The 26,985-nt window shown below is 46.2% G+C and overlaps 1 protein-coding gene across 1 annotated transcript in view; it reads left to right on the forward strand.

Annotated features, from left to right (window-relative positions):
- The window catches only part of sptbn5 (spectrin, beta, non-erythrocytic 5), a 217,314-nt gene that overhangs the window by 81,926 nt on the left and 108,403 nt on the right, over nucleotides 1-26,985 (forward strand). Inside the window, exons 19-25 of the mRNA XM_055641059.1 lie at nucleotides 1,885-2,119; nucleotides 7,847-7,986; nucleotides 13,587-13,686; nucleotides 16,043-16,213; nucleotides 19,703-19,867; nucleotides 23,629-23,855; nucleotides 25,634-25,820. Coding sequence (XP_055497034.1) covers nucleotides 1,885-2,119; nucleotides 7,847-7,986; nucleotides 13,587-13,686; nucleotides 16,043-16,213; nucleotides 19,703-19,867; nucleotides 23,629-23,855; nucleotides 25,634-25,820 — 1,225 coding nt within the window. The remainder of the gene's footprint in view (nucleotides 1-1,884; nucleotides 2,120-7,846; nucleotides 7,987-13,586; nucleotides 13,687-16,042; nucleotides 16,214-19,702; nucleotides 19,868-23,628; nucleotides 23,856-25,633; nucleotides 25,821-26,985) is intronic.

Consider the following 26,985-nt stretch of genomic DNA (forward strand, 5'->3'; position numbering starts at 1 on the left):
TATATATAGACAACTTGGACATACATGTAAAACACATGTATTCATACACACAAAATTCTTAAGGGGTTGGACAGGCTAGGTGCAGGAAGATTATTCCCGATGTTGGGGAAGTCCAGAACAAGGGGTCACAGTTTAAGAATAAGGGAGAAATCTTTTAGGACCGAGATGAGAAAATCATTTTTTACACAGAGAGTGGTGAATCTCTGGAATTATCTGCCACAGAAGGTAGTTGAGGCCAGTTCATTGGCTATATTTAATAGGGAGTTAGATGTGGCCCTTGTGGCTAAAGGGATCAGGGGGTATGGAGAGAAGGCAGTTACAGGATACTGAGTTGGATGATCAGCCATGATCATATTGAATGGTGGTGCAGGCACGAAGGGCGAATGGCCGACTCCTGCACCTATGTTTCTATAGTGCTGGAGGATTTTGATTTCCTCCACAAATGTTATGTGCCTGTTGAGTTCCTCGAGCACTATGTGTTTGACAGGTATGTCCAAGTCGTTTATGTATATGAACAGTGAAATGAAAATAATATTGAGAGTTTTAAATTGAAGAAGGGTCCAGACTTGAACGTCACTGTCCATTTCCTCCTTAGATGTTACCTGTGTGGAGTTTGCACGTTCTCCCTGTGACCATGTTGGTTTTCTCTGGGTGCCCCGGTTTCCTCCCATATCCCCAAGACGGGCAGGTTAATAGATTCATTGGTTTTAGTGTATAGGGAGTGGATGTGAAAGTGGGATAACATAGAACTAGTATGAACAGGTGTGGACCAGGTGGGCTGAAGAGCCAATTTATCTTGCTCTATCTCTAAACTAAACTAAGGGCGGCCACGGTGGCACAGCGGTAGAGTTACTGCCTTACAGCGAATGCAGCGCCGGAGACCCGGGTTCGATCCCGACTACGGGTGCCGTCTGTACGGAGTTTGTACGTTCTCCCCTTGACTTGCGTTGGTTTTCTCCGAGATCTTCGGTTTCCTCCCACACTCCAAAGACATGCAGGTTTGTAGGTTAATTGGCTTGGTAAATTTAAAAATGGTCCCAAAAATTGAGTATGTAGGATAGTGTTAATGTGCGGGGATTGCTGGACCCAGTTTCCGTGCTGTGTCTCTAAACTAAACTGTAGCTTCTTGCGTCTGGATGTAAATTAGATAAGTTGGTTCACGTTTTCAAATGAAACCAAAATAGGTGGAGTTGTGAACAGTGAATGTTTAGAACGAGGACATAACCAAAAGAAGGGGCGTTTTTTTTACACAGAGTGTGGTGGGTGTCTGGAGTGTGCTGCCAAGGGTGGTGGTGGAGCCAGATCAATAGTGGCACTTAAGAGCCTGTCCCACTTTCACAACTTAATTCAAAACCTCTGCCGAGTTTAAAGGACCTAAAAAAAAAACCAAGATCGTGGTAATCTACGAACTCCTATGACCTTCCACGACCATGTTCACGAACTCCTACGAGTCTGTCTACGAATTCCCACCACTATTTTGATGCCCTCCTTACGAGTAAAAAGTTGCAATTTCTTTCACCCCGACCATTTTTTTACTCATGGACATTTTTTACCGGGCTGGAAAAAAACGTCCAGACTTACCTGATGCCACGAGTACCTACGGCTGGCATAACGAGCCGCTACGATATATCTACGAACTCCTACGGTCTCGTTACAAACACTCTGCGAGTTTGAATCAAGGGGAAAACTTGGGAGAATTTGTGAATGACCTCGTGAAAGTGGGACAGGCCCTTTAGGAGGCTTTCAGACAGACACATGGATAGGCAGGGGAATGGAAGGATATGAATCGTGTTCAGTCAGATGAGACTAGTTTAGTTTGGCGTCATGTTCGGGATGGGTATTTTTTGTCCTAACGGTCTATTGTGTACCTTTTACCTGCAATAGCTTCCAGAAGCTGAATGACTTGGGGAATCAAGTGGTAAAGAGGACCCCCTCCGGCGACGTTTCCCGATTACTGCAGAAAATGATGGGTCTACAGGTGGAGCTGGATGACGCATGGAAGGAACGCAACGCCGAATTGGAGGAAGGACTTGCGCTGCAGCAGTTTAACCACGAGGCAGATCGCATCGAGGCAACTCTGTCCAGTCACGATGCCTTCCTGAAGATCGGTGATCTTGGGGTAATGTCTCTCGCTTTGCATCCATTATTCTTATAATCAAGCTTACTACCTGCACATTCTGTGGGCTGAATGAATCCAACATAGTGCTTCACCTTGAGTAGGCTGTAAGCATTTGCTTCAAGAATATCTGCATTGTTTACAATAAGGAATGACATTTTGTACGGTAATGATTTGAAACTGTGGCCAAGTTTACGGATGATAGGAAAATAGGTGGAGGAACAGTTAGTGTAGAGAAAGCAGGGACTCTGCAGAAGGACTTAGACATGTTGGGAGAGTGGACATAGCAGTGTCAGATGGAATGTAGTGTAGCAAAGTGTGGAGTCATGCATTTTGGTAGTAGGAATAAAGGTGTAGACTATTTTTTAAATGAGGAGATAATCCAGAAATCGGAGGTGCAAAGGGACTTGGGAGTGCTGGTGCACGATTCTTAATAAGTTAATCTGCAAGTTGAATCAGTAATAAAGAAAACAAACACAATTCTAGCATTTAATTCAAGACGACTTGTATACAAAAACAGAGTTGTAATGTTGAGGCTCTATAAGGCGCTGGTCAGGCCGCATTTGGAATATTGTGAACAATTTTGGGCACCATATCTGAGGAAGGATGTGCTGGGTCTGGAGAGGGTCCAGAGGAGATTTACAAGAATGATCCCAGGAATGAGTGGGTTAACATATGATGAGCGTTTGATGGCACTGGGCCTGTACTCGCTGGAGTCTAGAAGAGTGAGGGGGGAACTCATTGAAACTTGCCGGATATTGAAAGGCTTGGATAGAGTGGATGTGGAGAGGATGTTTCCACTAGTGGGAGAGTCTTGGACTAGAGGTCATAGCCTCAGAATTAAAGGACATTCTTTTAAGAAGATGAGGAGGAATTTCTTTAGTTAGAGGGTGGTGAATCTGTGGAATTCTTTGCCACAGAAGGCTGTGGAGGCCAAGTCAGTGGATATTTTAGGCAGAGATAGATAGATTCTTGATTAGTACAGGTGTCAGAAGTCATGGGGAGAAGGCAGGAGAATGGGGATAGGGGGAGAGATAGATCAGCCATGATTGAATGGCGGAGTAGACTTGATGGGCCGAATGGCCTCATTCTGCTCCTATCACTTATGATTTTCTTCCTGCTAAAGGCTGCCAGCATTCCCACACGGTTGCTGTCCAACCAGATACATCACAAGTAAGGGAGGATGAACCAGTGAAATGTCTGAAGATCGGCCCATCGATCATTCTTCCTCTGAGAACATCATACCTATTCTCCCAAGCATGCCCATCAACTAACTTTCGCCCCATATTCCTGCCATCCCTCCTCTCAGCACTGGAAACAATTTATAGTAGCCAATTAGCCAAGTGCAGGCTCCGCGATCGTTTCGCTGAACACCTCCGCTCAGTCCGTCTTAACCTACCCGATATCCCGGTGGCTCAGCACTTCAACTCCCCCTCCCATTCCCAATCTGACCTTTCTGTCCTGGGCCTCCTCCATTGTCAGAGTGAGGCCCAGCGTAAATTGAAGGAACAGCGCCTCATATTTCGCTTGGGGTAGTTTACACCCCAGCGGTATGAACATGGACTTCTCTAACTTCAGATACCCCTTGCTTTCTCTCTCCATCCCCTTCCCCTTCTCAGTTCTCCCACTAGTCTCACTGTCTCCGCCTACATTCTATCTTTGTCCCGCCCCCTCCCCTGACATCAGTCTGAATAAGTGTCTCGACCCGAAACGTCGCCCATTCTGTCTCTCCAGAGAAGCTGCCTCACCCGCTGAGTTAGTCCAGCATTTTGTGTCTACCAGCCATTTAACCTCGCAGCACGTCTTTGAGATGTGGGTGTAACCAGGACCGTCCAGGGGAAACGGTTACAGGGAGAAAATGCAAACCCTCTACACACACGTTGAACACCGATTTTACGGCTACTGATGGTCCGCCCACCCCTATAACCTGGCCAAAGTTACGAGAGCTCAGTTGAAATTCCCTGAGCAGCCACAGATTCCATTGTGAACAGCCATCGCTCTTTCTGGTTGTGTCCCTCCATCATGAAAGAGTCAACTGTGCTCTCAATCTTCTCTCCTTAAGGGCCTGTCCCACTGTACAAGGTAATTCAAGAGTTCTCCCGAGTTTTCCCCTGTTTCGAACTCGGAGAATGTCCGTAGCGGGTCCGTAGGAGTTCGTGGATGTCTCGTAGCGGCTCGTATTAGTAAAATGTAACAATTTTTTTCATCACGTGTATTTTTTTACTTGTGGACATTTTTCACAGCGTTGAAAAAAACATCACGAGCTTACCGGATTTCCCGAGCACCTAACGTTACTCGTACGAGCCGCTACGAGACATCCACGAACTCCTACGGACCCGCTACGGACATTCTCCGAGTTTGGATCAGGGGAAAACTCGGGAGATTTACCATGATTTACCTCGTACAGTGGGACAGGCCCTTAACTGTTTCACCAAGACCAATATAGTAAACCCTCGTTTTAATGGACCCCCTTATCACAGATGCCAGATATAATGGACGGACCTGCCGACCCATCCCCATCTCACACCGTCTTCCTGGCTGTTTCTCCCCAGAGTTTCTAACGCCACTCCCGACTCGCAAGGTGCCCAGCGAGCCTTTCTTCACCCACCGACAGGACACACAGTGCCGGTGTCAATCAGTGGGTCAGGATCTCTGGAGAACATGGATAGGTGACGTTGGGACCGGTCCTCAGACTGTTGAGTTACTCCAGCACTTTTCACCTTCAAACTAGGCGCGGATGCTGCTGGTCTGCACCAGCGAGCCTTTCTTTCCCCCGTTCACGCGGCTGTTATTGCTGCTCACGTTGTAGCCCCTGGTGACAGCGATTTCTTCAGTGTGCTCCCACTGACACAGCACGCTCAGTCACCATGGGGCTCCCTCCCCTCTCACCTGCTGCCGCTTCTAAGGAGGAGGCGGCAGTGGGTGTGGGGAGGGGGTGGAAGGGGAGGAGGGGGCAGCGGCCTGAAGAAAGCGTTGTCCCCAGGGGATACCACGTGAGCCGCAACAACAGCCGTGTCGACCAGTGAAGAAGGGCTCGTTGGTGCAGACCAGTGGTTTTAATGTGAAATGACACAAAGTGCTGGAGTAACTCATTCGACTGAATCAGCCCGAGGAAGGTTCCTGATGTCACCGATCCGTGTTCTCCAGAGATCCTGACCCACTCAATTACTCCAGCACTGTGTGTTCTTTTAGTGGGTGAAGAAGGGCTCTCTGGCTCACCTTGTGAGTCAGGAGTGGGGTCAGAATCCAGGTGTCTAAATGGCCGGGGAGACGGTGTGAGATGGGGATGGGTCGGCAGGTCATTCCAGTCACATTCAGTTTGCATTTTATATTTGTTTTATTATGGTTTCTGGCACTCCATGGTGCTTTAGAGACTCAGGAGGTGTGTCATTATCGACCCATTGTTGGTCCAGAAAACGGATAATCCAGAAAGGCTCTGGAACAGAGGATGCCGGAAAATCAGTTAGAAACATAGAAACATAGAAAATAGGTGCTGGAGGAGGCCAATCAGCCCTTCGAACAAGTACCGCCACTCAATATGATCATGGCTGATCGTCCCCAATCAATAACCCGTGCCTGCCTTCTCCCCATGTTTGGTAACAAGATAATGGGTGGAGCACCTGGTAGAGTTGCTGCCTTACAGCGCCAGAGACCCGGGTTCAATCCTGACTACGGGGACTGTCTGTACGGAGTTTGTATGTTCTCCCCGTCACCTGCGTGGGTTTTCTCCAGGTGCTCCGGTTTCCTCCAAAGGCGTGCAGGATTGTCAGTTAATTGGCTTGGTATTAATGTGAATTGTCCCATGTGGTGTGTGTGGGGTGGTGTTGGTATACGGGGATCGCTGGTCCTCAAAGAGATTTGGGTGACCTGTGCACCAGTGACTAGAGGCAAGAAAGGAAGGTAAAATGGTTTTGAGTGCAGGAGCTGTCCATTGGCTATAGCTACAGCTGCGCCTTTACTGGTCATTTCACCAGCTCGCCCTAAAGATATACTTGCCCCCAGAGGACGTGCACAAAGGCTCACCAAAATCCTTTGACGAACGCCATTACTATTAGAGTCATAGAAACATAGAAAATAGATGCAGGAGGAGGCCATTCGGCCCTTCGAGCCAGCACCGCCATTCATTGCGATCATGGCTGATCATCCCCAATCAATAACCCGTGCCTGCCTTCTCCCCATATCCCATGATTCCACTAGCCCCTAGAGCTCTATCTAGCTCTCTCTTAAATCCATCCAGTGATTTGGCCTCCACTGCCCTCTGTGGCAGGGAATTCCACAAATTCACAACTCTCTGGGTGAAAAAGCTTTTTCTCACCTCAGTCTTAAATGGCCTCCCCTTTATTCTAAGACTGTGGCCCCTGGTTCTGGACTCGTCCAACATTGGGAACATTTTTCCTGCATCTAGCTTGTCCAGTCCTTTTATAATTTTATATGTTTCTATCAGATCCCCCCCCCCCCTCATCCTTCGTAACTCCAGTGAATACAAGCCTAGACTTTTCAATCTTTCCTCATATGACAGTCCCGATATCCCAGGGATCAATCTCGTGAACCTACGCTGCACTGCCTCAATCACAAGGATGTCCTTCCTTAAATTAGGAGACTAAAACTGTACACAATACTCCAGATGTAGTGCACAATACTCCAGATGTTCAACTTGTATAAGGAGTATTAGATATAAAGATTGAACCCAGGTCACTGAAGCTATGGGCCTCATTGTTAATGTGATCAGGCTTAGTCACACCAGCTCCTAAAGTCCTTCAGTCTGAAGAAGGGTCTCGACCCGAAAAGTCACCTATTCCTTTGCTCCATAGTTGCTGCCTCACCCGTTCAGTTTCTCCAGCATTTTTGTCTGCCCAGCTCCTAAATGGGCACTTGTTAACCAACCAAAGGTGCATGTAGCCTTGCTAGCAGGCTGGACAGGAATCTCGACACACCCATGTCATGTGGCACGCTGAACAAAGTCTGGAGAAGCATGGTTTTACGCATTTCCTACCAAAAAAGCTCTGGCTCGGTAATTCAAGTCCTTGATATGTTTCCTGAAGTTTTTTGCAGTTTCTACTGCATCATCTTCCCAAAGTGTTATACATCTAACTAAATACAACCATTACTGCAATGATGGAAGTTTAGTGGGCATTGTGGGCACAGCAAAAAACACTCAATCAGCAAATTAAAATGACCAAGTGGTCCGCTAATGTTGAAGGAGGAACTGCAGTTGCTGGAAGAATCGAAGGTATGCAAAAATGCTGGAGAAACTCAGCGGGTGAGGTAGCATCTATGGAGAGAAGAGAAGGAATAGGCAATGTTTCGGGATGGTCTCGACCTGAAATGTCACCTATTCCTTCTCGTGTCTCCATAGATGCTGCCTCACCCTCTGAGTTTCTGCAGCATTTTTGTCTACCTAAGTAATCCGTTAATAATCAGATAATAATATTGATAGAGGGATTATGGTTGGCCATAACTCCTTGCCTTTCTTCAATATCATACACGAGAGTGGGTGAAGGATTGGTTTAACGGCTCGAAGATGTTACTTTCAACTGTGCCACCTTTGGGACAATAAACAAGGCTTCACTTACTCTCAGATGGAGTCTCACGTTAATGAGTTCAACTCTCTGGGTGAGATTCGAACCCCCAAACTTTCTGAGCTCCCACTTGTTGCCGCAAGTCGAATGAGGTGTTGAAGGTAAGAGCCCCGCGCCTTGAGAGCTGTAATGGTCTGAATTATTTTCACAGGACTCTGTGGGCTCCGTAAGCAGCCTAGTGAAGAGGCATGAAGACTTTGAGAATGTGCTGAAGTGGACAGACCAGAGGATTCAGGGGATACAGGACCGAGCCTCTAAACTCAACCAGAGCAACAACTACGCCAACAAAACGTACGGCTTTCCTTTCACTCCCTCACCTTCCAATGTGTAAATGTTACATTATGAACGGCAGCTGAATTTCTTTGTCAATCTAAGGTTTTTCCCTCTGTCAAAAAGGATGATGAAACAGAGTCCAGAAATGTAGCCAAAAATGCTAGGAACACTCTGTGGGTCAGAGGCATCGGCTACCTGTGTTACATTCTCAAGAGTCAAGAGATTCAAGAAAGTTTATTGTCATGTGTCCCAGATAGGACAATGAAATTCTTGCTTTGCTTCAGCACAACAGAGTATCGTGGCATAAATAAATACAGAACAGATCAGTGTGACCATATACCATTGAATATATATGCACACACATAAATAAACAGATAAAATGCAATAGGCTATTAAAGTTCAGAGTTTTGTTTGAGTTGAGTTTAATAGCCTGATGGCTGTGGGGAAGTAGCTATTCCTGAACCTGGATGTTGCAGATTTCAGTCTCCTGTACCTTCTACATGAAGGCAGCGGGGAGATGAGTGTGTGGCCAGGATGGTGTGGGTCCTTGATGATGCTGCCAGCCTTTTTGAGGCAGCGACTGCGATAGATCCCCTCGATGGTGGGGAGGTCAGAGCCGATGATGGACTGGGCAGTGTTTACTACTCCATTAATCTGATAACATTCCTACTATTATAATGTAACTGAAAAGAATATATCTGTGCTAGGTCATATAAATCCCTCTTATTTTAAACCCCAATGAAACACATGATACGATTATAGTTTACCCTTATTTTATTTTCCATAATGTTGGATTTCTCTTGTGATCCTTTGATCTTTAGGTTTTCAGTGAAGAACTTGTTTGTGGAATTACCCGAGGATCTGTGACAATAAAGAGTAGCAGTAATTTGCAGATGTTTAGTTTTAGTTTAGAGATACAGTGCGGAAACAGGCCCTTCGGCCCGCATAGACTGACGATCCCCACACATTAACCCTACCCTACACAATCCGGGGACAATTGTTTACATTTACACCAAGCCAATTAACCTACAAAACCTGTACGACTTTGGAGAGTGGGAGAAGACGGAAGATCTTGGAGAAAACCCTCGCAGGTCACGGGGAGAACGTATAAACTCCATACAGACGGCACCCGCAGTCGGGACAGCAACTCTACCGCAGGTTTGTAGGTGAATTGGCTTGGTAAATGTAAACATTATCACCAGTGGGTGTAGGATAGTGTTAGTGTGTGGAGATCGCTGGTCTGCACCGACCCGGTGAGCCGAAGGGCCTGTTTCCTTGCAGTGTCTCTAAACTAAAAACTTAAACTAAACTAAAATTCCTGCCTCATGACATCTGGCAGCTCGCTTGATATTCTACCCACTACCCACTGTGTGATAGACTTGCCCCTCAGGATCCTATTAAATCCTTCCCCTCTCACCTTAAATCCATGTCCCCTGGTCCTTTATTCCCCTTCGTGGATGCATTTACCAGATCTATTCATCTCATAATTTTATACACCTCTATAAGATCATCCCTCATCCTTCTATAGAAACATAGAAACATAGAAATTAGGTGCAGGAGTAGGCCATTCGGCCCTTCGAGCCTGCACCACCATTCAATATGATCATGGCTGATCATCCAACTCAGTATCCCGTACCTGCCTTCTCTCCATACCCCCTGATCCCCTTAGCCACAAGGGCCACATCTAACTCCCTCTTAAATATAGCCAATGAACTGGCCTGAACTACCCTCTGTGGCAGAGAGTTCCAGAGATTCACCACTCTCTGTGTGAAAAAAGTTCTTCTCATCTCGGTTTTAAAGGATTTCCCCCTTATCCTTAAGATGTGACCCCTTGTCCTGGACTTCCCTAACATCGGGAACAATCTTCCTGCATCTAGCCTGTCCAACCCCTTAAGAACCCCTATGCTCTAAGTAATAATGTCCTAGCCTGCCCGACCTCCCTAAACCCTCAAAGTCCTGGTAACATCCTTGTAAATATTCTCTGCACTCTTTCCAGCTAAACAATATCCTTCCTATAGTGGGGTGATCAAAACTGAACACAATAAGGGCGGTCACGGTGGCGCAGCAGTAGAGTTGCTGCCTTGCAGCGAATGCAGCGCCGGAGACCCAGGTTCGAGCTTGACTACTGGTGCTGTCTGTACGGAGTTTGTACGTTCTCCCTGTAATCTGGGGAAAAGATCATCGGTTCCCTCCCACACTAAAAAGACGTACAGGTACGAAGGTAATCGAAGGTAGTCGTAGATAGTCTTCATCAGAGTTGAAGGGAGGTCGAAAGAGATCGAAGGAGGTCATCTTCACTCTCCACTATTCGGTGTCCAATTTTCCCGAAGTTAGTCGTAGCTAGTTGAAGCTGGTCTTCAACATAGTCGAAGGAGGTCTTCAACATGTCATTTTTTAAATCTTGGCAATTAGGTCGCCCAAGTGGGACAGCCCCTTTAAAATATCCTATTATGCCAACCTTATTGGTCTTGTAGCTGCCTGGTATATTTGCTCTTCTAATTCCCGTTGACTATTTGGGGGCCTAGAGTACACTCTGGACAAGGTGACCCATGGTCAGTAATGACCAAGGGGGACCTACTAAGAACAAGGCGACCATCACCCCAGCGGTATGAACATTGACTTCTCCAATTTCAGGTAGTCCTTACTTTCTCCCTCCTTCCCCTCCCCTTCCCAGCTCTCCCACAGCCTACTGTCTCCACCTCTTTCTTTCTTTTTCCCACCTCCCAGCCCCCCCCACATCAGTCTGAAGAAGGGTCTCGACCAGAAAAGTTGCCTATTCCTTCACTCCATAGATGCTGCCTCACCCGCTGAGTTTCCCCAGCATTTTTGTCTACCTTCGATTTTTCCAGCATCTGCAGTTCTTTCTTAAACATCCTCTTTTTATTCCTCAGCTCCACCCATAGAACCTCACAGGAAGAACCATCAATAATGTTATCTGGAACTACTGCGGTTACATTCTCCATTAAGCAACACCCTCTCCTATTTTACCCCCACTTCGATCACTCCTCTAGTACTGTTGAACATTAAGCCGCCATCCCTAGTCCCATTCTTAGCCAGATTTCTGTAACGGCTACAATATGCCACACTATCACTCTAAGTTCATCCATCTTGATGCAATTCAATCCATCATTCATTGCTTGTTCCCTGCTGTGCTCCTGCCCATCAAACTTTCTTTCATCGCCATCCATAGTGACTCCAGTCTCTCATCGGCCTCTATCTTGCATTGGATCTCACCCCCCCTGCTAGTCTAGTTTAAATCCATCCATGTGGCACTAGTAAACCTGCCTGGCAGGATATTAGTTCCCCTTCAATTCAGGTGTACTCATCCCTCTCGTACAAGTCAAGTCAAGTCAAGTCACTTTTATTTCTATAGCACATTTAAAAAACAACTCTCGTTGGCCAAAGTGCTTTACATTGATGGTACAGGTTACCTCTGCCCCAGGAGATCCCAATGGCCTAAAAATCTGAACCCCTGCCCCCTGCACCAACACATGCCTCAGCCACACATGAATCTATCTGCCCTATCTTCCTGCTCCCACCCTCACTGGCACTGTAAGTAATCCAGAGATCAAGAGCCTTTTGCTTAACTCCCTATAATCCTTTTACATCACCTCATCCATTTCCCTACTTCTGTAATTTGTGCCAACTTCTGTTCTGCTCACTCCTTGAGAACGTGGTGTAGCCACTCCGAGACATCCTGGACCCTGGCACCAGAGAGGCAACACACCATCCTGGAGTCCCGACTGCTGCCACAGAATCCCCTGTCTGTCCTCCTAACTAACGAGCCTCCGACCACTATGGTTCTGCCTGACGTTACTCTTCTCCACTGTGGCCCAGAGCCAGACTCTGTGTCACTGCCCTGCCCTCTAATGCTGCTCATTCTTGACATGTCATCCCCTCAATAGGATCCAAGAGGGAGTTCCCGGTTGAAGGGGAATGGCCACTGGGGTCACTTGGACTCTCTGTCCACTCCCTTTCCTCATGGTCACCCATCTACTCTACCACTGTACCATAGCCTGACCACCCCACTGCTACTCCTCTTGTTCTCCTGGACCATCTGAGGACCTCCAGCTGTAGCTCCAGTTCCCTAATGTGGCCGGTAAAAGGAGCTGCACCTGGACACAATTCCCACAGGGGTGGTCATCAGGAACACCGGCAATTTCCCTGACTTCCCACATCCTGCAGGAGGTTTCCTCCACGAATTTAGATACAGCGCGGAAACAGGTCCTTCAGCCCACCGAGTCCGCACCGACCAGCGATCCCCACACACTAACACCATGTCTATTCCATGGATAGTAGGAGGATGAGGGGAGATCTTATAGAGGTGTACAAAATCATGAGAGGAATAGATCGGGTAGATGCACAGAGTCTTTTACCCAGAGTAGGGGAATCGTGGACCAGAGGACATGGGTTCAAGGTGATGAGGAAAAGATTTGATAGGAATCCGAGGAGTAACTTTTTCACACAGCTGTATGGAACAAGCTGCCAGAGGAGGAAGTTGAGGCTGGGACTATCCCATCGTTTAAGAAACAGTTGGACAGGTACATGGATAGGACAGGTTTGGAGGGATACGGACCAAGCGCAGGCAGGTGGGACTGGAGTAGCTGGGACATAGTTGGCTGGTATGGGCGAGTTGGGCCGAAGGGCCTGTTTATCACTCTATGACTCTATGACTCTATGACATAAGGGACAATTTACATCCCGGAGAAAACCCACGCAGGTCACGGGGAGAACGTACAAACTCCGTACAGACAGCACCCGTAGTCAGAATTGACGCCCAGTCTCTGGCGCTGTTTGGTAGGAGCTCTACCGCTGCGCCACCGTGCCGCACTTACTGCAATAAAACCAAGGGAGACAAAAAAGCACACCAATCACACGCAAGAAACAGCAGCCTGCAGGGTGCCTCATGCCCCTCTCTGCTCAGCCTCCTCGCTGAAGCCTCTTGAGCCAAAGCCTCACACTTCCCCTCAACACAACCACTTGCTCAACACTGCTGCTCCCAATAGGTCGCTCCGCTACACCTTGCCTTCTTTGTATCGGCGGGTCAATTAGCCAATTTTGATCATTCAACAGATCCACTGGCTGCCTGTTGAAATCACCCACCGCTACTCCGACACGGAAATACACTGACTCAACTGAATCAACCACTGCCTTTTGCAATCTCCAGCATTTCTAGAATTGTCCTAGAAAAATAGAAAATAGGTGCAGGAGGAGGCCATTCGGCCCCTCGTGCCAACACTACCATTCATTGTGATCATGGCTGATCATCCCCAATTAATAACCCATGCCTGCCTTCTCCCCATATCCCTTGATTCCACTAGCCCCTAGAGCTCTATCTAACTCTCTCTTAAATCCATCCAGTGATTTGGCCTCCACTGCCCTCTGTGGCAGGGAATTCCTTTCTCAGAGAGACAACAGATAGATCCTGAGAAAGTCGAAGTAATTCAGTGGCATTATTTAACTCTGGAATTGTCGATACTTCTGACTTGGAGACAAACAGAATAGGAATTTTAAGCGCAAGCATTGAGGTGAATGATCAATTGCTCTGTAATAGTGATGCTGGTTCCATTCCAAATTGTTGTGAACTTAGCAGTGACAATATTTCTATTCATCTCTAGGATCCAGAAGAGAGTTTTTCTGATCATTGACAGATGGAGTGATCTTAAACGGAGCAGTGACTATCGGCGAAACAGGCTGTCAGAGTCGCAGAAACTTCAGGTTTGTATCCATGCAGACTCACTAGAAAGACAACCTTCCAGCACAGGTCCATAGCCCTGTCCCACTGTACGAGTTCATTCCAAGAGTTCTCCCGAGTTTGCCCTGATTCGAACTCGGAGATTTACGGTAATGGCCACTCGTCGGTACCCGGGGCTCTCGTGGACATTTTTCAACGTGTTGAAAAATCTTCACGAGTCTTCCCGTGCTTACCTGCCGTTAGCGAGTCTTCCTGAGCACCTGCCGTTAGTGCTTAGAGACGTCCCCGAGCTCCGACGTACCCGCTACGTTCATTCTCCGTGCTTACCATGAGTTTGATTTTTTTTAAACTCGTGAGAGCTCTTGAATGAACTTGCAACTTGGGACAGGGCTTTCAGAATTGGAAGGCTCCTGGACAGCAGCACGATTCAAATCATCCTTGCACCCTTCTGTCTAGCCTGCCAAGGTGAACTCCATCACCCTGAGAGAGTTCCGGGACCGCTGGGCTCCGCAGGATGTTGAATGTATCCTCAATAAGGATTGTATCATAATTGTATAATAGTTTATTATGGATACATGTTTGTATTGTATTTATGGTGGTGGGTTCTGGCTTGTTGTATTGTAGTGTAAATATTATTTTTTAATAATTGAATAAATTTTTTGATTAAAAAAAAAAAAAAAAAAAAAAAAAAGGTGAACTCCATATCTGAGAATCTGTGATTTTAGTTTTAGTTTATTTATTTAGAGATACTGCATTGAAACAGGCCCGCCGGTCCACTGGAGTCCACGCCAACCAGCGATCCCCGTACACTAATGCTATCCTACACACACCAGGGACAATTTACAACTATACCAAGCCAATTGACCTACGTCTTTGGAGTGGGAGGAATCCGGAGATCCCGGAGAAAAACCACTCAAGTCACAGGGAGAACGTACAAACTCCGTACGGACAGCACCCGTAGTGTAGATCGAACCCGGGTCTCTGGCTTGTAAGGCAGCAACTCTACCGCTGCGCCACTGTGCTGCCCTTCTTAATGATAATCTATTTGGAGCTCAATTTAAAAATTCATTTGCCTTCCAACACTGGTATTCTTTAGTGACTAACTCCCTTTCAGAACAAGAGCTCTGACGTCAACAAGTGCAGAATTAGTTTCAGAGTTGCAGGTTTGGTTTTAATAACTAGTGTTTATGGCCCAGCCAGCAGTAAAGCAGCGCACCACACAGTCATGTAATGCGATTCAAAACTCCTAGCAATGGCATGGTTACACAGGCACGAGTTCCCTACACAGGACCAGCTTAGTAGCAAGGTACACGCAGAGGAATTTCTAGCCCAATGAGTCAGGACAAAGGCCAAATATTGTTAAACTAAGAGAACTTAAGAGTGTATAAAATCATGAGAGGAAAAGATCGGGTAGATGCACAAGAGTCTCTTTCCCAGGGGAAGAGTAGGGGAATCGAGAACCAGGGGACATAGGTTTAAGGTGAAGGGGAAAAGATTTAATAGGAATCTGAGGGGTACCTTTTTCACACAAAGGGCGGTGGGTGTATGGAACAAGCTGCCAGAGGAGGGAGTTGAGGCTGGGGCTATCCCAATGTTAGACAGGTACATGGATAGGACAGGTTTGGAGGGATACGGACCAAATGCAGGCAGGTGGGCCTAGTGCAGTGTAGTTGGGACATGTTGGGCAGTGTGGGCAAGTTGGGCTGAAGGGCCAGTTTCCACACTGCATCACTACGACTCAGTTAGAGGACAGACACAAAAGGCTGGAGTAACTCAGCGGGACAGGCATCATCTCTGGAGAGAGGGATGGGTGATGTTTCGGGTCGAGACCCTTCTTCAGACCATTGTGTTGGGCTGAAGTGCCTGTATCCGTTATGTATATCTGACTCTGCGACTATCCTTAACATGGTATTTGACCACTGCGAGATGCACACAGGTTCAAGTTTGCGTTTATTGTCACTTATAACCAACTAAGGTACAGTGAAATTTGAGTTGCCGTACAGCCATACTAAGTGAAAAGCAATAAGACACACAGCCACATAAAATAACATTTAACATAAACATCCACCACAGTGGAATCCACATTCCTCACTGTGATGGAAGGCAATATAGTTCAGTCACCTTCCTCCTTTGTGGAAGTGGAGGTCGAGGCCTTTGCACCCTCCGCACCTGTAAGAAGGAAACATTTCTGTGAGAAGGAATAGTTCAGAATAAAAAAAAGTGGAATGCAAGAATTCAATCTCATTCTTTGCACCCTTAACGAACACAAACTCGAGGACCAGCCCAATTGATCTTTTCTGAGGTGTGTTGGCCAGAATTAAGTTTGTATTCCGACCAAGGTTGAAATCCCGCTTCAGTCTTTCCTTTCCTCCCCTTTAGGAATTTCACAGAGATGCAGCTGAGCTCCTGATGTGGATCGATGAAAAGTACGTGGTTGCCTCCGATGAATCATACCGGGACCCCGCAAACATCCTGCGCAAACTGAAGCGACATGAGGCCATGGAGAAGGAGGTGATGGCAAACCAGATACGAGCGGATGATCTGAAGCAGGTGCGGCCATATCTGTTAAATGGGCTCCCTTAATTAACAGCCCGAGACCATTGACTAAGTCTCTGAAGCATAGGCTGCCATGCAACCTGGATCTTGTTCAATGCCGTTACTAAAGGGCCTGTCCCACTGTACAAGCTAATTCAAGAGTTCTCCCGAGTTTCCCCTGATTCGATCTCGGAGAATTATGGTAATGCCGCTCGTAGGTACTCGGGGCTCTCGTGGACATTTTTCAACATGTTGAAAAAACTTCACGAACTTACCGCGTTTCCCGAGTACCTGCCGTTAGCGTTACGAGCCGCTAAGAGACGTCCCGAGCTCCATACATTCTACATACTACCACGAGTTTGATTTTTTTCTTTAAACTCGGGAGCGCTCTTGGGTAAACGCGTACAGTAGGACAGGCCCTTTACTGCTTTTTTTTAAACCAAATATAAATGTTATCAAAGATAGACACAAAATGCTGGAGTAAGTCAGCGGGACAGGCAGCATCTCTGTAGAGAAGGAAAGGGTGATGATTCGGGTTGAGACCCTTCTTTAGACCCGAAACGTCACCTATTCCTTTTCTCCAGGGAACTGAGGAGACTACTCACGACCATACAGGCGCCACCCTGGCATGGCGACATGTCGCGGGGTGAAGCCTGTATGGTCGTGAGTAGTCACCCAAAGAGTCATATTTTGTTCTGGTCTCCGCTGGATTTTCAACATGTTGAACCATTTTCGTTGACCTGCAACGACCTACGACCTATGACGGGTGCCGGGCAGTCGCCGAAAAAGTCGCGTAAGTGGGACAGGCCCATTAAATCGCCCACTAAGACAACCATGTTGCTTGGGCATCTTTCGATGATCTGTCTACATATCTGGTCCTCTATTGGGGAGTCTACAGCACAATCCCATTACAGTGCTTGCACCTTTCCTATTTCTAAGCTCTGTCAATATGGCCTCAGCAGTTGAACCCTCCAGTATGTCCTCTCTGAGTGCCGCTGTGATCGTCCCCCTGACCAGTAACGCAACTCCTCCAACTATTTTGCCTTGCTCCCGATCACATCTGAAACATCGAAACCCCAGAATATTGAGCTCCCGCAAACGCGTTTCCGCAATGGCGGCAACATCATACTTCCAAGCACCAATGCCAACTTTGTGAAGTGTATCCAAGCAACAGTTCATCCGCTTCCTCAGTGCTGGGCTTTGGTGGGCAGAAGGGCCTGTTTCTGCACTGTATCTCTAAACTAAACCGAGTCTCTTCCTCATACAATTAAATGCCTGCTTTTCCCACCCTAACTTGAAACAAAGCTTCCTTTCCAATCATAAAATTGCATTCTCGCCAGTTTTACAAAATGCCTACTCTCCTCTCAAAATGGCTGCTCTCCAACTCTCTCCTCGACCTTTAGATGGATGACTTCCAGCAGAAATTACTGGGTCTAACACAGACAGAGGGAGTGAATTACCTAAAGTTGGAACATTCACTATTGCATCCAGAAGGAAAGTTCACAAAAATGCTGGAGAAACTCAGCGGGTGCAGCAGCATCTATGGGGCAAAGGAAATTCGTGCCCTATCAAACTCATTTCCACATACCTTGACTCCATCCTATCCCCCTTGGTTAAATCCCTCCCTACCTATGTTCAGCCTATTTCCTTCGCTCCATAGATGCTGCTGCACCCGCTGAGTTTCTCCAGCATTTTGTGTACCTTCGATTTTCCAGCATCTGCAGTTCCTTCTTAAACAGAAGGAACGTTGTTTGTAAGATGACAATGGGGCTCATTGAAACTGTGTAAGAGGCCACAGACAGTGGATCACAGTGGAAGGAGACACATAGGAAGGAGACACAAGTAGGAGTCAAGAGAGAGCTCAGAGTTATCCTAAAGGCAGAGAGAAAAAACGCTGGAGTAACTCAGCGGGACAGGCAGCATCTCTGGAGAGAAGGAATGGGTGACGTTTTTGGTCGAGACCCTTCATCAGACCCTTCTTCAGTTATCCCTGCTGACAAAATGCAGGTTCTCCACAAGGCAGTGACCCAATCTGAGTTTAGTTTCTCCATTGTAGAGGAAACCACATTGTGAATACAACTAGATTGGAGACAGTGCAAATAAATCACTACTTCATTACTAAGAAGAACAGCAGATCTGTTGTAGGGTTATTTAACGCTGTCTATTTCTCACTTCTTTTGCGGCCTCAGTGTGTATGTAGCCCTGCGACACAACTTTGTCAGATTGAAATGTCATCTTTATGTAAACGTGACCCTGCTCATTGCCCGATCTGCCGCACACCGCAATCAATGACAACAGGTTGCTCTGTTTGATAGTAGCTGTGGGGGAGTGAGGAATGTTTCAGGTTGTGAGCTTATGAATTATGTTGGAATACACTCTGCCACCATTGACAGCTGTCAGATATTGTCAACATCCATAGCATTACACAAAGTGATGGAAGCTTCTTTAGTGCGAAAAAGGGGGATTTTGACTTCACAAGGGCTGTCTGTGGTAGCTCTTACTACAATGTCATAGACAACTGCACTTACAACAGGTAGATTAGTGAAGACAACATGGAATTGTTTTTTCACTTGTGTTCACTCAAGTTTGGCAACAATAAATAATGCAATCTGTCCTTTATCTATCCATCCCTCCGTCTGTCCCTCTTAGTCCTTCTGTCCATCCCCTGTCCTTCTGTCTGTCCCTGCATGCCTCTGTCTCTCTGTCTGTCCTTCTCTGCCCCCCTGTCCCTCTCTTTGTCTCTCTGTCCCTCTCTTTGTCTCTCTGTCCCTCTGTTTGTCCCTCTGTCCCTTTGTCCCTCTGTGCCTCCCTCTGTCTGTCCCTCTGTCTCTGTCCCTTGGTGCCTCCTCTGTGCCTCCCTCTGTCTGTCCCTCTGTCCCTTGGTGCCTCTGCCCATTCCTCTTTCCATCCCTCTGTCTGTCCCTCCTATATATATGGCTTCTAGCACATTTTAATTTCATTTGCCCAGACGAGTGCAGTCTGGATAGACACAAAATGCTGCAGTAACTCAGCGGGACAGGCAGCATCTATGGAGAGAAGGAATGGGAGACGTTTCAGGTCGAGACCCTTCAAACAGCATTTTGTGTCTATCTTCAATGTAAACTAACATCTGCAGTTCCTTCCTACACTTGAATGCAGCCTGGCTTCTCTGGATTCTCAAGGGGCCATTGTCTTTAGACTTTGGCTGATAACAATCTTTTAAATGAATGAATTGTGTGTTAGCATTCAGATGTTCATGTTGTCCTTCACATAGTCCATCTATCTTCTAATATGTTATTGGCATCAATGCAGTTGTATGTTAGGTCATCGAACCTTTCTCATTATAACAAGTTGCAGTTTTATTTCTAACACATTAATGATATAATAACCAAAATCCCACCGTGCTAACCAGCCAGTTTGGAGATGAACACTAAAATGCATTCTGCAACTATTATTGTGAAAATGGATATTTCATTGCAGATGCCATTAATGTATCTTTTGCATGGTTTGTGTTTGAATCATTAGACAGGAAACAATCTCATCAATCAGAATCATTATGCTCGAGATGCCATCAAATCGCGACTTGTGGCGCTGAACGAGAAGTGGGAAGAGCTCCTCGATAAAATGGGGGAACGTGGAGATAAAATGAGGCAAGCTGGACAACAGGAGCAGCTGATGGAACTACTCAAGGTGAGGCTGGGTGCTTGAATCAACATGAGCAGTGATGTTTCATGTAAGATCGGAGATACAAAATCCATGGACACTGGTAAGGACTTGATAAACCTGGGGCACAATGATGACAAGGGAAGTGTTTGCACCCACTCACATGAAGCACATGGGGAATCTGCATTAGCTCCTGCTTCTTGCTGAATGTGTGTGCCAGTATTTGCATGGCAGTAATGTTGTGTTCAGAATGTACATGCGAAGATGGGGTGTCAGGGGTTATGGGGAGAAGGGAGTAGAATAGGGTTAGGAGTAGCGTTGCCAACTGACCCGTATTAGCCGGGACATCCCGTATATTGGGCTAAATTGGTTTGTCCAGTACGGGACCGGCCCTTGTCCCGTGTTTGACCGCTACTACTCGGGTCGAGGGGACTGTCAGGTCAGAGTGCTGCGTCCGGCCCCGCCTCACCCGTCCCAACGTAGTGCAGCCCATGGAGTGCAACAGCAGCAGCAGCGCCTCGCCCGTGGCCCCGTCTGTTGGCAGCCTGGCCAGCTGTCCGACCTTCGGACCTTCGCTTACCGCCGACACCACCACCCCTCCTTCTCATGGTCGATCATCGGTTCATGGGTTGGACGGGGTGCCGGGCCAAAACTCCTCAGCTGGCCCGCCGGCTGGGCTTTGTGTGCAGTCCAGCACCCGGGACAACTCATCATTCACCCAGACACGGCCCAGTCGGTCAACGAATTGCCTTGGGGAATTTGTCCCGTATTTTGACCTTTTGTCCCTTATTTAGGAGTGAGAAAGTTGGAAGGGAGAGATAGATCAGCAATGATTGAATGGCGGAGGAGACTTGAATGGGCCGAATGACCTAATTCTACTCCTGTCACTTATGATCTTATGAGTGTACATTTTAATGATTCAGGTCACCCAAACATCTTAGGTCCAATGAATTAAAGTAATAGTAGTCAAAGGACAGATATTGCTCCTCATCCACTTTCACAGTAATTCTCCCTATCTCATATCCACACCATTTATCAATTAATATATTTGAGGATTGAGCATCCGGCAATCTAAGATGACATTTAAAAAATTCACAACCTCCTGTGGAAAGAGATTCCCACTCGCTCTGAAGCGTAAGACCAATTTTTTTTTTGAATTCCAGTCCCTCAATTCTGTCTTCCATCCAGAGAAAAGGTTTCAGTATCTTTCGCAGCAGTTCATCTCCGAATGAGCTCATTCCCATTCTTCCACACTGCTGTGAGAATATGGCCAATGTGTTCCATTGCATTACAATGTTATCTCTTCTGCATCAGAGAGACCAAATGCAGGTGGGGCCATCACGAACCAACCTCCCTTCCCTTATGCCTCACGCTGCCTTGGCAAGGCCAGCAGCATAATCAAGGACGAGTCGCAACCCGGCCACTCTCTCTTCTCTCCTCTCCCCTCTCCCCTCTCCCGTCAGGCAAAAGGTATAGAAGTGTGAAAACACACACCTCCAGATTCAGGGACAGTTTCTTCTCAGCACTGCTGAACTACTATCTACCTCTTTGGTGACCCTGGGACTATCTTAATCAAACTTACTGGCATTATCTTGCACTAAACGTTATTCCCTTATCATGTATCTATACACTGTAAATGGCCCCATTGTAACCATGTATTGTCTTTCTGCTGACTGTATTAGCACGCAGCCCAAGCTTTTTGCTGTAGCTTGGTACACGTGACAGTAAACTAAACCAGGCTTCCCAACCTTTTCTGTCCCGTTTACCCCCGGCAACTTTAATAGCACATAACAATGTTATTTCACTTATTTATGAACAACTAATGATGAACAGATACCGGTATACCAGAACCAAACAGTTAGTCAATGAGAAACAATATGTACAATAGACAATAGGTGCAGGAGTAGGCCATACAGCCCTACGAGCCAGCACCGCAATTCAATGTGATCATGGCTGATCATCCCCAATCAGTTCACCCCGTTCCTGCCTTCCCCCCATATCCCCTGACTCCGCTATTTTTAAAGCCCTATCTAGCTCTCTCTTGAAACCATCCAGAGAACTGACCTCCACAGCCCTCTGAGGCAGAGAATTCCACACTCACAACTCTGTGTGAAAAAGTGTTTCCTCGTCTCCGTTCTAAATGGCTTACCCCTTATTCTTAAACTGTGGACCCTGGTTCTGGACTCCCCCAACATCGGAACATGTTTCCTGCTTCTAGCGTGTCCAAACCCTTAATGATCCTATATGTTTCAATAAGATATCCTCTCATCCTTCTAAACTCCAGAGTGTACAAGGACTACACTACAGAGTGTACAAATCCAGAATTAAAAAAAGAAACCCCTTTGGGTAGGCGAAATTTACCCCAGTTTGGGAACCCTTGAACTAAACTGAACTATCCAAGGTCTTTTGATAGTTTGACCTTGGGACTTCATAGCAAAAGGATTTGAGTATAGGAGCAAGGAGGTTCTACTGCAGTTGTACAGGGTCTTGGTGAGACCACACCTGGAGTATTGCGTACAGTTTTGGTCTCCAAATCTGAGGAAGGACATTATTGCCATAGAGGGAGTGCAGAGAAGGTTCACCAGACTGATTCCTGGGATGTCAGGACTGTCTTATGAAGAAAGACTGGATAGACTTGGTTTATACTCTCTAGAATTTAGGAGATTGAGAGGGGATCTTATAGAAACTTACAAAATTCTTAAGGGGTTGGGCAGGCTAGATACAGGAAGATTGTTCCCGATGTTGGGGAAGTCCAGGACAAGGGGTCACAGCTTAAGGATAAGGGGGAAATCCTTTAAAACCGAGATGAGAAGAACTTTTTTCACACAGAGAGTGGTGAATCTCTGGAACTCTCTGCCGCAGAGGGTAGTCGAGGCCACAGTTCATTGGCTATATTTAAGAGGGAGTTAGATGGGCCCTTGTGGCTAAGGGGATCAGGGGGTATGGAGGGAAGGCAGGTACGGGATACTGAGTTGGATGATCAGCCATGATCATATTGAATGGCAGTGCAGGCTCGAAGGGCCGAATGGCCTACTCCTGTACCTAATTTCTATGTTTCTATGTTTCTATGTCTAGTCAATAATATTTAATCTACTTTAGGCTCGGATTATAATTACATTTGAAGAAATGAGACTCCGACTAATAGATAAATATGACCAATTCTTAAAGAGTTGGTCTCCTTTCATCGACTTTTTGGAATCATGTGATGCAGCGGTATCCGAATACAGATTTGAAAAATTCTCTTTTAAGGGGCCTTCTCTTCCATTTCTACTTTCCACTTTCTCTCTTCCTTTTTTATTTTTTATTTACACACTTCACGTTTTTCTACTCTCTACCATCTATTTTTCCACTTTTTCCTCTTTCTATTGTTTTCTTTTTCTTGCGCTTATCGATAACATAAAACGCTTACATAGAAGGATTACGGTATTACATAGTTGGCACCTAAAATTAGGTTGGTACTGTTTTGTGCTGTATAACTTCTAATGAAATCGCAAAAAAAAAAAGAACATGCAAAATGTCCATATAACAAATGGCTGTTATATGGGAAACGTTACATTATGACCCGAAAGTGTAACTGTTTCTCTTTCCATGAATGTTGCATGGCACACTGAGCGTTTTCAGCATTTTTGTTATGGATTTCCAGCATTAATATTTCCACGATACTCTACAATACATCTCAGAAGCTACATTTTATCTCAGGCGAATGAACACCAAACACCAAATAAAAATCAAGAACACTTGAAAAAAAAAAATATAATTGAATTTCCGCTGACTCTTTCTCTTTCAAGGATGCGAAAGCAAAACTTGACCAAATTGAGAAGATTCTCCAGAGCAATGACACGGGCCGTGATCTGCGATCCAGCAGGCGCTTACTGAAGGAACACAAATGGCTGGAGGGTGATATGCGTGAACTCGCCGAGAAAATGAACAGCATTGTCAATCGTGCCAAGAAGATGGCGACTGGTCACTTTGACTCACAGAGGATACTGGAACAGACGCAAAAACATTTAGACTGGTGAGACTTATTGGATGGGAAGGAGAGAAATTTGGAACGAGTGGTCGTATAGGGGAGAGTAATTGGTGCTTAAGGGGCATTGAAGGAGTAAGACATTAACACCGTGACTGCCTTGGAAAAGCTTGAATGGAAAGTGTAGAAAGGAGACACTGGTGTGTTGGAAGGAACTGCAGATGCTGGTTTACACCAAAGATAGACACAAAATGCTGGAGTAACTCAGCGGGACAGGCAGCATCCCTGGAGAGAAGGAATTGGTGGGGTTTCAGGTTCAGACCCTTCTAAACGTCACCCTTTCCTTCTCTCCAGAGATGCTGCCTGTCCCACTGAGTTACTCCAGCACTTTGTGTCTGTCTTCAATGGAGATATCAGGGTCTGGCTCTAGGGAATGGGACTGGGGAGCAGATACCTGACCTCTGTGGTGTTGGCCACCTGGGGCTGGGATAGGGACATAGACAGATGGGGGCAAGGAAGGGAGCGGAGATGATCATGTGCTGGCTCTGGGGATTGGAATGGTGAAACTGTTCTGAATCTTACGGTGGGTCCCTGCTACTTGGGATGTCAGGCGGCAGAATATGAATCCTGGTGCTCGGAATCTCTGGGAGTGGAATGGGATCCTAGTTCCCGGGATGTTGAGGAGAGGAACGAGGATCCTGCTGTCCAGGATGTCGAGGAGGGGAATGGGAATCTTGCTACCCAGGACGTTGGGGAACGGGAATGGGGGTTGAGTTGGGAGGCAGCTTCTTGGAATCTCAGCCAGTGGAATGGGGAGGCCAGCTCTCAGTACGTGGGAAAAGGCTGACAATTTTGTCATCGGTCCCTGCAACATTTTCACCTCCCTCGTGCTTTCAAAATGTTCACTTGTTTAATTAGGAGTCTTCCACTTGGATTAGAGAGGCAATCATTTTAAAGTTCCATGCACTTGTACAGGGCCCTAGTGAGACCACACCTGGAGCATTGTGTGCAGTTTTGGTCCCCTATTTTGAGGAAGGACATTCTTGCTATTGAGGGTGTGCAGCGTAGGTTTACAAGGTTAATTCCCGGGATGGCGGGACTGTCATATGCTGAGAGAATGGAGCAGCTGGGCTTGTACACCCTGGAGTTTAGAAGGATGAGAGGGGATCTCATTGAAACATAAGATTGTTAAGGGTTTGGACACGCTAGAGGTAGGAAACATGTTCCCGATGTTGGGAGAGTCCAGAACCATGGGCCACAGTTTAAGAATAAGGGGTAAGTCATTTAGAACGGAGACAAGGAAACACTTTTTCTCACAGAGAGTGTTGAGTCTGTGGAAGGTACACAAAATTGCTGGAGAAACTCAGCGGGTGCAGCAGCATCTATGGAGCGAAGGAAATAGGCGACGTTTCGGGCCGAAACCCTTCTCAGACTGATGGGGGGTGGGGGGGGGGGGAGAAGGAAGGAAAAAGGGAGGAGGAGGAGCCCGAGGGCGGGGGGATGGGAGGAAACAGCTCGAGGGAGGTTGTGAAACTGTCTCTGGAGAGAGGAGGAGAACTTCTTCAAAGTAGGCATACCTTGAGTCTGTGGAATTCTCTGCCTCAGAGGGCGGTGGAGGCCGGTTCTCTGGATACTTTCAAGAGAGAGCTAGAGAGGGCTCTTAAAGATAGCGGAGTCAGGGGATATGGGGAGAAGGCAGAAACGGGGTACTGATTGGGGATGATCAGCCATGATCACATCGAATGGTGGTGCTGGCTCAAAGGGCCTACTCCTGCACCTATTATCTATGACTTAATGCTCTTGTATCCATCTCCCTGTCTGCACAGGTTTGAATCACTCAAGATACCTCTGAAACAGAGAAGGAAACTCCTGGAAGCAATGGTGGCCCTATACGAGTTCCACCACAACAGTGATTTAGAGATGAAGTGGATTGCTGAACGCATGCCCAATGCTTCTTCAAGTAACTTTGGCAATTCTGTGGACGCGGCTCAGAGCTTGCTACAGAAACAGAAGGTTGGGCTCTCTTTGATGTTACCCAGGCCATGAGACTTTTTATCTTTTTCTTGGATGAAAAATAATTTATTTGATTAAGTAGCAATGTTACAAAATGTTGAGATTTTAAAAATCAAGGCTGCAATTTATCCCATCAGATAAAGCATAAAAAGAAGTTTAATTTGACACCTAATTCACTTTCATATCTCAAGTATTTAAAAAGTTATGGTCATTTTCATACTCGGAAATTAGCATCTTGTTCCCTATTGATTTTCTATGGACATAACAAAAAAGCTGTGATCGAGGACAGTCAAAAGCCCATAACTTTATTAAAAATTAAGAGAACTGAATGAAATTTTCAGTTATCATAGATTGAAGCATTCTGAAACAAATAAAAAATAATCTTACTTGGATGACCTGAAATGAAAGCATATAATTAGTTAGTTACCCAATTATAGCTAATTTCAAACTTCAATTACTAGATCTAAACATCTATCCATTTCTTAATAAATGATTAACATTTTTAAATAGCCTAAGTGTCCAAATAATATTCACAAATAATTCACAATAAAACATGATTTTTAAATCTCATTTACATTAATTTATAGGCCAAATGGAAGGAATTTAGTGTTCAATTGTTGTAAATTAAAGTCCATTTAAATCAGCTTTCTAGTGGGATCCTGTGAACGCGCTGGTTTAAAACGTTCACATTGCGGTAGATTTGTGCCCTCAAATGCCTAGAAAAATACTGCGGGATATAATGGGCCCAAAATTAGCTACTCGCAATATTAAACTTTGTATAAAGGGATCTTAAGAAGCCCTTTTTAACGTAAAAATAAACAGCCTACCTTCCGTTTTCCCCTGTATGAGATCTGACCTGTTGTCGGCGGTCGCGGGTTTAGAGGTTAATTTTTAACCTACTATAACAAGTAAATAAAACCCTTAAAACTAAAAATAGCTCCAGCTCCGGAATCTTACAGCGATTTTTCGTTAATAATTAACTAGGCTGAAAAACCTTGATTTAAACAGCCTAGGGAAAATTGCATTTTAAACCCGCTCCCCTCTAAACGGCGCCAAAATCGCGCACACGGGAAGGGACAGATTTTCAACGATCTTCAGGTAGGCTTTGCAACATACCTAGATTAAGGGCCTGTCGCACTTAGGCATCACTTGCGCGTCTCGTAGG

Source organism: Leucoraja erinacea, chromosome 9 (genome assembly GCF_028641065.1).
Source record: "Leucoraja erinacea ecotype New England chromosome 9, Leri_hhj_1, whole genome shotgun sequence".
In the NCBI taxonomy this organism is placed as follows: Eukaryota; Metazoa; Chordata; class Chondrichthyes; order Rajiformes; family Rajidae; genus Leucoraja; species Leucoraja erinaceus.